Source organism: Chanodichthys erythropterus, chromosome 5 (genome assembly GCF_024489055.1).
Source record: "Chanodichthys erythropterus isolate Z2021 chromosome 5, ASM2448905v1, whole genome shotgun sequence".
Taxonomy (NCBI): Eukaryota; Metazoa; Chordata; class Actinopteri; order Cypriniformes; family Xenocyprididae; genus Chanodichthys; species Chanodichthys erythropterus.
Genome location: NC_090225.1, coordinates 34,270,981 through 34,281,986, shown reverse-complemented (window position 1 = coordinate 34,281,986; position 11,006 = coordinate 34,270,981). Strand labels below are relative to the sequence as shown.

Here is an 11,006-nt window from a genome sequence, read left to right as displayed (position 1 = left end):
CACCTGATTTGGAAGGGTGTCCCAATACTTTTGGCAAAAAAACAAAAACAAAACAAAAACATTTTCTTTACAACCTTATTATGGCAACATTATTATTTAAATTATTTATGCCTAATAGAACTTCAATTTTATTGAACCTATAACATTCAATTAAAATAATCCACAACCAACAAAATCCAAATAACATTCAGTTTTGTTTCCATTATGCAGGACTCTAGCTGATAGACTCAGCAAATATGTTCCACTCTTACTGTGATCTGTCCATAAAAGAATGTGGCTTGTTTCCTTTCAGTAGCAGCAGAATAAGGGAGTCTGTTCCGCTCACGTTGTCTGGAGGGGACCTGCAAGAGGTCCACCGTCCTCGATCCCTGTCTACCACATTTATGACAAACAGGACGAGAACAAGTGGCCACAGGAAGAACATTATTCAGTTGCTCCTTGAGGCTGTTGGGAAACTGAGAGCTGAGAGTGAAAACAGAAGAGTATGTCGACTCCACGTTGTTTCTGAAGTGCGCCGTGGAACTGTGTGTCAATCTGTTATTGGGGTCACTCTCGCCTCCACCTCCACCTGTAGACCTCTCAGCTCCTACTCTCTCCAAAATGCTTCCCAACCTGGCCTGGATCTTCCATCTCAAACTCTGGAAGGCCCCTTGGAAGCGCTTGCTGAGGAGCGCATACAGAAACGGGTTGATATCTGAATTAAACAGCACCAGCCAATAAGAGAAAGTGACAGCAGATGGGGGAACGAGGCTCCTGGGCCGGGACAGGGCGGTTTCAGTGGCCTGCACCAGAGCTACACTAATATAGGGTGTCCAGCACAAGAAAAAAGCAGCGATGACCAAGAACAACCTCAGGACTCCATGATGCTGAGGTTGACTGGGATATTGAGGGCTACTGCTATGGATTTGAGCCATAAAAGAGTGCAGACGTCCATCAGATGGCTTGGAAGATATCTCAGATGGTGCATCTGGAACAACTTCATCAGGAAAATCCAACTGATCTGTCACAAACCTCCCACTCACATAGTAAATCAGACTGGATGGTGTGTAGGTGTCCATGAACGAGTGTTGTAGATTCAAGACAGATGTGGTTCTGTTACGCTGGAGATGTTCTTCCAAACTGTGGATCCTCCTAGCGTGGTATCGTGCCACACGGACAATCTTCACATAGCAGAACAGGATGACTATAGCCGGTAGAAGAAAAGATATGAAGGCCATAATGACTGTGTAACTTGGGCTGTTGGCCCAGTTCACAGCACAGCTGTACATGGGAGCCACAAAACTAATGTTGCTCCAGCCTAGGAGAGGAGGACAGTTGGTCAACATAGCTTGCAGCCAAATCCATAGCACCACCGAAACTGTTCTCCATATCGTGCAGCGGGAATCGTACCGCAGGCAGTCCACAATGGAGAAGTAACGGTCCAGGGCAATAGCGGCCAGTGTTAGAACTGAAGCGGTGCAGTAGACTGAGGATGTGTAGCCGACATACAGACATAGATCCTGGAAGATCAAGAGAAAGTTTAAAATGAGCAAAAACATCTGTTAAAGTGCTCAAAAAGTTATTTCGTAACTTCAATCAACTTAAAAGTGATGCATGTTCACTCAATATTAAAATAAACAGTGGTTTTATGCAAACCATTGCTATGTTTGCTTTAAAATGTCAATCAGCCTAAAGAGGCCCATTCACACCAAGGATAACTACAAGGACAACTATAGCTAATTATAATAATCGTTCTAATACTAAAAGAATAGAATTATAACGAAAACAACACAGAGGAATAATACCATTAGAATCATTTTCAGAATTATTTTTTTTCCCATCTGATGAAAGAAAAACATTGTCAGCCAATCAAAATCCATCTGACTTTAAAGAGCTTGAGCATTTAAAGCAACAGATGACAAAACTGCAGCACAAACTTATAATAAACAGAACATTATCATCAACTGGTATGGATGCTAATATAGTTCCCTTTCATAGGTTCCCTTTTCTTTTTTTTTACTCAAAGCTGCATAGCTTTTGCTATTGGAACATCTTTGGTGTGACGAATGTCTGAAGCCCTTATACCATCGAGCCATTTTATTGGCCGGTAGCACTTAGGTCCGCCCCGAGAAATATGTCACGTAGCTCATATCAGCGTGCTATGCATGATTTAATTTTCTGGAGGAAGCGAATCTTCTATTGCACGTCGAAAAGAGATTCTCGTGTTCTAAGTCAACTATTTTAGAGCAGTATATTACTCCTCTCAAGAGGACATGATGAGTTTCCGAAAGTGTATAACCTTATTGTCTCTGTAATAACCCATGTTTGTAAGTGTTGCGCTCTAGGCTCACTTTCTTTCTGAGGAATGAAAGATGTTCATTCAACCCCTGCTGCTCCAGTTCTGGAGTTGCAGAGGCGCCGCACAAGATGGACGCTTGGGGTGATGGCGATGAGCCCGAGTGTATGGAGAATGAGCAATCACATGCGTTTTACAGAGGACTGCTTTGTGAGTCCGGTGGCGTAATCAAATCTGATTCCTGCTCCGGAAGCTCGTAAATCGATTCTTTCAGCTGCAGACCAGATGATGTGTACTCTACAGCGCCCTCTACCTCTGAGGAGCTTGTAGGCATTTTGTATATTCTCCATCATGTTACGAGTTATTGGATGTGGCGACATGCGCTGTAGGGTTTAAGGGGCGAGCTTACGGATATTGCCCTTTTGCTCTTTCACTCCACTGAAAGTGTTTCTCGTATGTATTAAACAGCGAGAGAGGCATTAATGCAACTACATGTATTTGATTTGGCGCTTAGCTTCCAACTCTTGTTTTGTGTGACTTCTTATAGGCGCAGACTCCAAAGGAGTTCTGCAGCAGACATTTTGTTGTGCACTATGGTTTTGTCACTTCATGCTACCAAGCATTAATCTGCCTGACTAATTACTACTTCTTTCATCTCCGCTGCTGCTTTGAGCTGGAACAAATGAGTGGATGAGTTCACGTATTAAGAGTAATTTCCTATGGCAAGCTGTTTTAACAATATGCCATAGTGGCTTCAGGCTGCAGAGTGAGCAGACTGTCCCATTGACCAAATTGCTGCTATCAAGTATGAGAAAATAGAGATGGCAAACCTCTCTCTCTCTCTATTTTCTCATGCCTGATAGCGGCAATTTGGGCAATGGGACAGCTATTTCACTGTCATCAGCCTCCTTTTGTGCAATCGTTTTGGCGCTTATGCTACCCAGCACTCGCTCATGCAACTGGCTGTTTTCTATGAGTTGGCTCTGAGGATTGCTGCAGCACATATTTATCGAGGAACTATTTGCATGACTAATTACTCTATTCTTGTCAGCCAACTCGAATTGCATTGAGCTGAACAACTGTGTGAATGAGTTCACATGTAAGAGAAACTTTTCTTATGGCAAGCTATTTTAGTGCACACCTTGGTCAGCCTCACTTCATGTGATCGATGTGGCACTTATGCTACCAATACTCACTTCACATGACTGACTGCATTTATCTATTTATTGACTGCTCTCCATGCCTTAGCTTTCGGAGTCCGAGAAGATAGCCCTAAGTCTGTGCGCGCAGGATCTATGTCGGCATCCAAGCTCCCACTTCTGCAGTTGGCGATCGAATGATCTGACGGTTTCTTATTTCAGAGATTTTTCCTGCCACTCGGGTGTCTCGGGGCCTCATGCAGGAGGATCAGTCTGTTGTATGGTTATACCATCCACCATCTATAGTGACCACCCGTTTTGGAAGAAATGCTGTCACTTCTAAGTAATGCCTTGCTTTGCATCCAATGTGGACTTACGTCACTTAAATCTTGCACTCGGAGTAAGCAAAGTCAAGATGCTGACGTTGAAGTCCATCTTGTCTCATTCTGAACCGAAGATTGGTTTGTGACCATCAAAGGATACGTACTTCCACATCCAGATTGTCACAGGAAGAGACACAGGTTCCTCAGGCTTTTGAAACAAAGCTTGACAATACTGAGTTCTTTCATTCAGACTGTGTATGGATGTGCATCAAGGTTCCAGGGTGCCAGAATTTTGAATTACCTGGACGATTGGCTGATATTAGCTCAATCACAGGGTTCAGCAGTAGCTCATTGAGATTCATACTCGATCATTGAGGAGTCTGGGATTACGCGTAAACCTTCATAAGGCTGTGTTGCTGCCAAGTCAGCAAACAACTTTTCTAGACGTGGACTTGGATTCTTGCATGATGTGGGCACGTCAGTGATGACTCTGGGATTGTATGACTAACTGGCCTTTGCCCGGTGAGGGCATTGAAGATCTATGTCATGAAGATCTACCACACAGTCCAGTGGTGTAGATCTGACCAATTGTTTGTGTATTTTGGTGGTTAAAAACAAAGGAACTGCTGTCACCAAACAGAGGATGTCTCATTATTTGACTGAGGCTATCTCTGCGACTAATGAGGTGCGTAGCATGGCTTTGCCTCTAGGCGTGCATGCTTGTTCCACCAGAGGAATGGCTTCTTCTCAGGATCTCTTTAAGGGCTCTTCATTGGAAGATATTTGTGTTGTGGCAGGATGGTCCTCTCCTTTATCAAGTAGGGCTGGGCGATATATCGCATGTGATTGTCACGCGCATTTTGTCAGTAAAGCCGGTTCCCTGATTACCGCTAAATCGCCATCACCTGCTTTCAAATGGAGCGGCATTTAATAGACAGAGCCGTAGTTCACTGATAAGCCACACAATATCGCGTTCATATCGCAGATCTTAGATTTAGTGGTAATCAGGGAACCGGCTTTACTGACTAAATGCGCGTGACAATCACATACGATATATCCGCCAGCCCTATTATCAAGTTCTATGATCTAGATGTGAGGATGGCTTCTGGCTCCCAGGTTTTATCTGCTTGACGGACTCTTTCCTCTGTCTTCCAGCTATCCTCAGGTACGGTAAGGCGTTATGGTATATCGCTCCCATAGCGACGGCTACACAGCGTTGAGTGAACCTATGTAAGGGAACGTCTCGGTTACGTATGTAACTTTGGTTTCCTGTATAAGGAACAAGACACTGCATTCCCGGCCTTTCCCATACCTTTTAATAGTGATTCCTTCATAGAAATCTGATGAAATCACACATAGCACGCTGATATGAGCTACGTGATGTATTTCTCAGGGTGGTGCTAAGCACCACCGCACAATAAAATGGCGTGATGGTATAAGGGCTTCAGACACTTGTCACACCGAAGGTGTTCCATAGCAATGGCTACAGGCAAGGTTACATATGTAAACGAGACGTTATCATTATAGTACCAATTATCGGGGTGAACAGGCTTCAGCTCTGAGAAAATAGTGAAGTCCACACCACAACTATAACAGAGGAATGGTATAATTGGATTCACTTTCATTAAGATTTTTACAGCTGATAAATGATAAAAAAATTGACAGCCAATCAGAATCCACCAGACTTTAAAGAGCTTCAAGAATTTAAAAACTGTGGCACGCACATATTATAAAAATAATGCTATTGTCCACTGGTGTAGATACTAATAGAGTTATTGTTTTTGTTAAGAAGGCCTTAAGCATTAAAGGTGCTCTAAGGTGCTCGATCCTGGGTGGAGTAACTTCCTGTTGACGTCAAACAAAACAGAGGCTAGCTAGACCCTCCCTCCTACTCCTCCTCCCCCTCCCCTCCGTGCTTCCTGAAACAGTCATGAACGCGCATTTAAAATCATTCTTGTCGGTTATTGGCTGGAGCATGTTTATTATGTTAAGTGGTCCAGGCTGCACCAGTTTGTTTTTATTGCCGTTTTTGGAGCTCGTGGCGACTACAGAGACCGCATTTTTTTACAGTGTGTTCAGGGGACAGGCAGCTAGCGGATAGTGAGGAGATGTTTGCTGTATGTGACAAAAAATGTTTTGGCCTAAAAACGCGTGACATCACTTAGAGCACCTTTAATGGACCTTATTCAACCAATGGCTTGAGTTTGGGGATGGGACTATTGGTTTGGTTGACCAATGGCAGTTGGTGGAAACTTGTTTGGAAACAGTCATTACTTTTCTGATTCCGTTTGGTGTCGCTCTGGTTCGACATCACACACTTCACCTTTAAGTTATAAATGTTGGATGTAAAGCATTATGTACTAACATTGTAGTTGACCCATCCGTTGTTCATAATGGAAACCGCCACAAATGGCATGACGCCTATTCCCACTAGGAAATCGCTAATGGCCAGATTAATGATAAGGACGGAGGTCACAGTGTGGAAGGTTTTTGTGGCTGCCACAATCACAATGACCAGAATGTTTCCTGGTAAGAAAGAACAAAAGCACAGATTAAGTACATTTTATTTGAATTTTGTAAAAGTTCTATTATAAAATAATAAAATATAATAGTCAGGGAAAAAATCATGTTAATATCAAATTTTCATTTAATATTTTTATAGCTTGTGTTAATGTATTGATGGATGTAATGTCACAAAAGCACAGATGTCTGCAATGATTTAGTGTTTTAAGTTTGTTTTGATGTATTTTATTTCTATTTTTCATGACATCACCCCTTTAAATGCTATGGCATTAAGTAACAATTTATATAAAACATATTAGATCAGATATTAGACCATATATGAAGTTTCATGAGAATTATGAGCATTTGAACGAACATGAACCAATCATCTATATACTATTATATAATGTAGTGGGTCATTCCTGTTATGCAGTGTATAGCTAAAAAATGCCATGGAAGACTTAATTTTTAATCTCTGAAAAAGTCTTGATCTCTTTTTTTTCCCTCCCAGTTATTTATTTCAAGTAATTTTGAGAGGTTTAGAATTTTACTGGGTAAACAACAACAACAAAAAAAGATTAAGAAGGATTTTTTTGCAATCCTCTTTTGAAATTCTGAAATTATCATACTAATTTCTGTAATTTTATCTAACAGGGTGGAATGTTTTAGAGAGGCAAACCACATAATGACACAAATTGTATCAAATTGATTGCTAATTCTTGCTTATGTTTCAGCTGTTGTTTTCCACCAAATCGGTCATATCCTACAGGATGATGTAATTAGGGCTATTGATTTTCTTATAATTTTTTTAAATACCAATTAAAACAATATTCACAAGAAAACATTTTCTTTTAAAATATTCTTTTTCCACGTTACAGCTAATACACAAATTATTTGATCTTATACCATAATAATAATTCCACAGATATGTATGTAGTAACATCAAAAGCAAAACTTTCTCATGTTCACAACATCTGACATTCACACACATTAACAAAGCATGTTGAGTAGTGTAAAGCTCACCCGTCACAGCAGCCAGACTCATCAGCACCATCAGAGTCTCCAGCACCAGACGCACCCGAGGTGACAGAACCGTTGAGTTCCTCAGTGCAGTCCGCATCTGAAACTCCGACTCATCTGAATCAATCCACTCGTGAGCCGAGGACTCCATTTAAAAACAATCAGTCTGTTTAAGTCTGATATCCTGACCGCATGTGCGTCACAAGCAACCTGGCCATTTACGGTGTTTTAAAAAACAAATCTTCCATAATATAAAAAGCTTATTTAAGAATATATTACTGCATCAAAACAATAACTCATCTACACTTAAAGCAGACAGTTTGCTTCTTACTCCCCTCTGGTTCTTCATTTGCCCTGTGAGCACCTGACAGTGCAGTTTTAGTATCTCCAGGGTCCCTTCATCAGTTTATCTACAGCGATGACAACATGGAAAATCAAACGCTTGACTTGTGAATTACACAGCAAGAGAAAACAGACCGCTTGATATGAGGCTCATTTGAATAGTCGATTTAAACAGATGCTTAGTTTCTCAAAGGTTTACAATGGCTATGGATGTAATTGAGACTTTTTGCATTGCGTTTTCAATGTTAAATGTGTGGGAACAAATATGATTTGTGTAAATATGAATTAAATATTAACTTAGTCATTTTGTGACAAGTTTATTTAACCTAAATTCAAAGCAATATTAAAATATTTATCTTAAAATACAAGATAAAACACAAATTCATCAAACATCACATTTAAATGTCAATACAGAGTGAAAAATAAAACAACTCAAAGAGAAGGAAAAGGAACAACAGATGGTAGTGTGCCATATTTAACATGAATGAAACAGTTTTCCATCATCCTAATCAAATTTAGGGGGTCTTGTCAAAATGGTGTAAAATGCAACATCTTCCAAATCCTGACAGATGTTTTTCTGCTAAAACACAGAAGACTGCTCCGTAAATTCAGCACAGAGGGGCTGCAGGGTTTTGTCCTAAATGCTGGCGTGTATATTCCCACACCAGCAGGGCGGCGCTCACGTGCACGTTGAGGGAGCGAGTGACACCGTGCTGAGGAATCTCCACACACACATCCACCAGCTGCAGCAGGTTTGCAGGAATGCCTTCCCTTTCATTACTGTTCAAAGACACATAGACACTTAAGAGTCATGCACCAGGCAGAATTTATAAATTAATTTACAATGGAATGCTAAGGTCTCTAATGTAATGTTCAAGTCAAGATAATGAGTTTAAAATGGTAATTTTAAGCCAATAAGCAGACCCACACAGAATCAGCTCCCGCAAAACTCCATGGGAAGCTCAACTGATTTCCATCCCTCGTTCACAGTTCTATACATCCCCTAGCATGTTTATTTTGTTTAATCTGACCAATAATTTTTGACTAATTTGCTTTCTCAGCAGTCTCTGTTTAAACATTTACTATGTTTAATGTCTTAAAGAAATTACATAAGTGAATTTTTGGTTCCTGTGTTTCCTTTGGATGACACATGGACATATTATGCTATTTGCTATTTATCATTATAAAATTTAAAAATTAACATATGCCTCTCCAGACAAGATCAGCCATCAGCATTTTTGCTTCATCTTCCTTAAAGAGAAAGACTGTAAATTTGAATGTGTATATTTACTAAAAAGTTTTAGCATATAGATTAGCATACCTTAAAGGTGCCCTAGAATTAAAAAATTGAATTGGCATAGTTAAATAACAAGAGTTCAGTACATGGAAATGACATACAGTGAGTCTCAAACTCCATTGTTTCCTCCTTCTTATATAAATCTCATTTGTTTAAAAGACCTCTGAAGAACAGGTGAATCTCGACATAACACCGACTGTTACGTAACAGTCGGGATCATTAATATGTATGCCCCCAATATTTGCATATGCCAGCTCATGTTCAAGCATTAGACAAGGGCAGGACGTCTGGATGTGCACAGCTGAATCATCAGACTAGGTAAGCAAGCAAACAAGGACAATAGCGAAAAAATGGCAGATGGAGCAATAATAACTGACATGATCCATGATAACATGATATTTTTAGTGATATTTGTAAATTGTCTTTCTAAATGTTTCGTTAGCATGTTGCTAATGTACTGTTAAATGTGGTTAAAGTTACGCCGAAATAGGCAGTTAAAAAAATGAATAAAAAAAAAATCTATTGGGTATTTTGAACTGAAACTTTACAGACACATTCAGGGGACACCTTATATTACAAATCTTTTAAAAAGACGTTCTACGGCACCTTTAAATAAAAATCTAAAAAAAAATTAAAAATAAAATAAAATTACATGGTCTTTAAATACATTCTTTAAATATAGGAGTACACCAACACCGGCATATATGACCTTATAAATAAAATAATATTTACATGGTATTTAAATGTATTATGTAAAAATGCAGAAAATGTGAAAAACAAAGGCCTGCTGATGAGGTCAGATAAAACATGTACAGGTGCTGATTGAACTAATAAACAAACCTTTTAAATAATAATAAATCTGACTTAAATTACTGCTCAATAGCTTTGCATCAGTGAGATAATCAGGCATAATAATGCAGTGATTCAAACACCTGCTGCGCAGGAAACATCAGGTGGCTTTACTGCCTCTAAGATAAGTGATGCAGTAAGACAAATCATGAACACCAAACAAACACACGTACACTCGTTCATTTTTGCAAACACACCCTAATTGTGATTAAAATACTGTATCAGTGCAGTTTCGCAACACAAACAGCATGACAGCTTGCTTATATGGCCAACTTTTGGGGGTTTATTTCATTTCAAAGTGGATTTAAATTAAATGTCCTAGCAGTCACTGCATCAACAGCTGCTGTAAAATGTGAGATTCTGTTCCTTTATTGCTCAGTTTTGACAAACACTAAAGGTGTTAAAGCACTTCTCTCAGACTGAGTGATGGTTGCTGCTTGATAATGCATAAAATAAAATTAAATTAAAATATTGAAGCTGCTACATCACTGATCTTAGACTGAATGATAATTGATGTTTGCTAAATTGTGCATTAAATAAATTAAAATTAAATTAAATTAATTAATTAATTTCAATTAAATTAAATTAAAAGACTGAATGATGGTTCATGCTTGTTGTATGTGTATATTGCACGTTTATGTTGGGTGGTTTTGCTGATGAGCGCTCGGCATGTCAGGACATGCTTCTCTCTCTTCAGCAGCATTCAGGTGAGGAAATCTCACAGGGAGAGACACATCAATTAGCCTCATAATGTTAAACTGCACTGTCAGCGCACAATGAAACGTTTCTATTTTCACATCTATTCACAAAGACAATCCTGCTGATTATAACAAGTAATCAAAAGAGATCACCGTGTTTATGTACAATGGCCTTAAAATGTATTTGAACAATTAAGGGTCAAGATGAATAAAACAAACATGACAGTTCTAATAACTGAATGTTTAAAATCATTCATTTTAAAAAGGTACACTATGTAACTTTTGGCCCTCTAGTGAATAAAAAAAAAAAAACGAAACCGCATACATTTTGTGGAAGAACATTGTTTTGGTTGTGCTACAAATCTGCGTGACTATGTAGAATAACAAAAAATAAAAATAAAAACTCATGAAACATTCACTACCAGACTTAAATTTTGTTAATTTGTTAAAAGATGTTTCCTTTTCATCATCTCAGTCATCAGTTAATTATTAGGGTCATTGATCCTTAAAAAGTGTAAAAATAGCTTTTTAAATAACAAAAATAAAATATCAAAATGTGGC

At 39.1% G+C, this 11,006-nt stretch overlaps 2 protein-coding genes across 5 annotated transcripts in view; both read right to left on the bottom strand.

Annotated features, from left to right (window-relative positions):
* Positions 1–227: 227 nt before the first annotated feature.
* On the bottom strand, positions 228–7,410 carry LOC137019891 (5-hydroxytryptamine receptor 1D). Its single transcript, XM_067385037.1, has 3 exons — positions 7,263–7,410; positions 6,103–6,263; positions 228–1,499 (listed from the first exon to the last, which is right to left on the bottom strand). Exons 1-3 carry the CDS (start codon positions 7,408–7,410, stop codon positions 228–230), a joined length of 1,581 nt encoding a protein of 526 aa, XP_067241138.1.
* A 505-nt stretch (positions 7,411–7,915) lies between these two features.
* The window catches only part of tarbp1 (TAR (HIV-1) RNA binding protein 1), a 28,492-nt gene continuing 25,401 nt past the window's right edge, over positions 7,916–11,006 (bottom strand). For all 4 annotated transcript variants that reach the window (XM_067385518.1, XM_067385519.1, XM_067385520.1 and 1 more), the window contains exon 29: positions 7,916–8,381. In XM_067385518.1, coding sequence (XP_067241619.1) covers positions 8,210–8,381 — 172 coding nt within the window. In that variant the 3' untranslated portion in view covers positions 7,916–8,209. The remainder of the gene's footprint in view (positions 8,382–11,006) is intronic.

What these genes read in the sequence shown, in the direction of transcription:
- LOC137019891 (XM_067385037.1), bottom strand. Translation starts at nt 7,410, where the DNA reads ATGGAGTCCTCGGCTCACGAGTGGATTGATTCAGATGAGTCGGAGTTT. An exon ending in GAGTCTGGCTGCTGTGACGG is followed by an intron (nt 6,264 to 7,262) that starts GTGAGCTTTACA and finishes CTTTCTTACCAG; the next exon opens with GAAACATTCTGGTCATTGTG. An exon ending in ACGGATGGGTCAACTACAAT is followed by an intron (nt 1,500 to 6,102) that starts GTTAGTACATAA and finishes TTGATCTTCCAG; the next exon opens with GATCTATGTCTGTATGTCGG.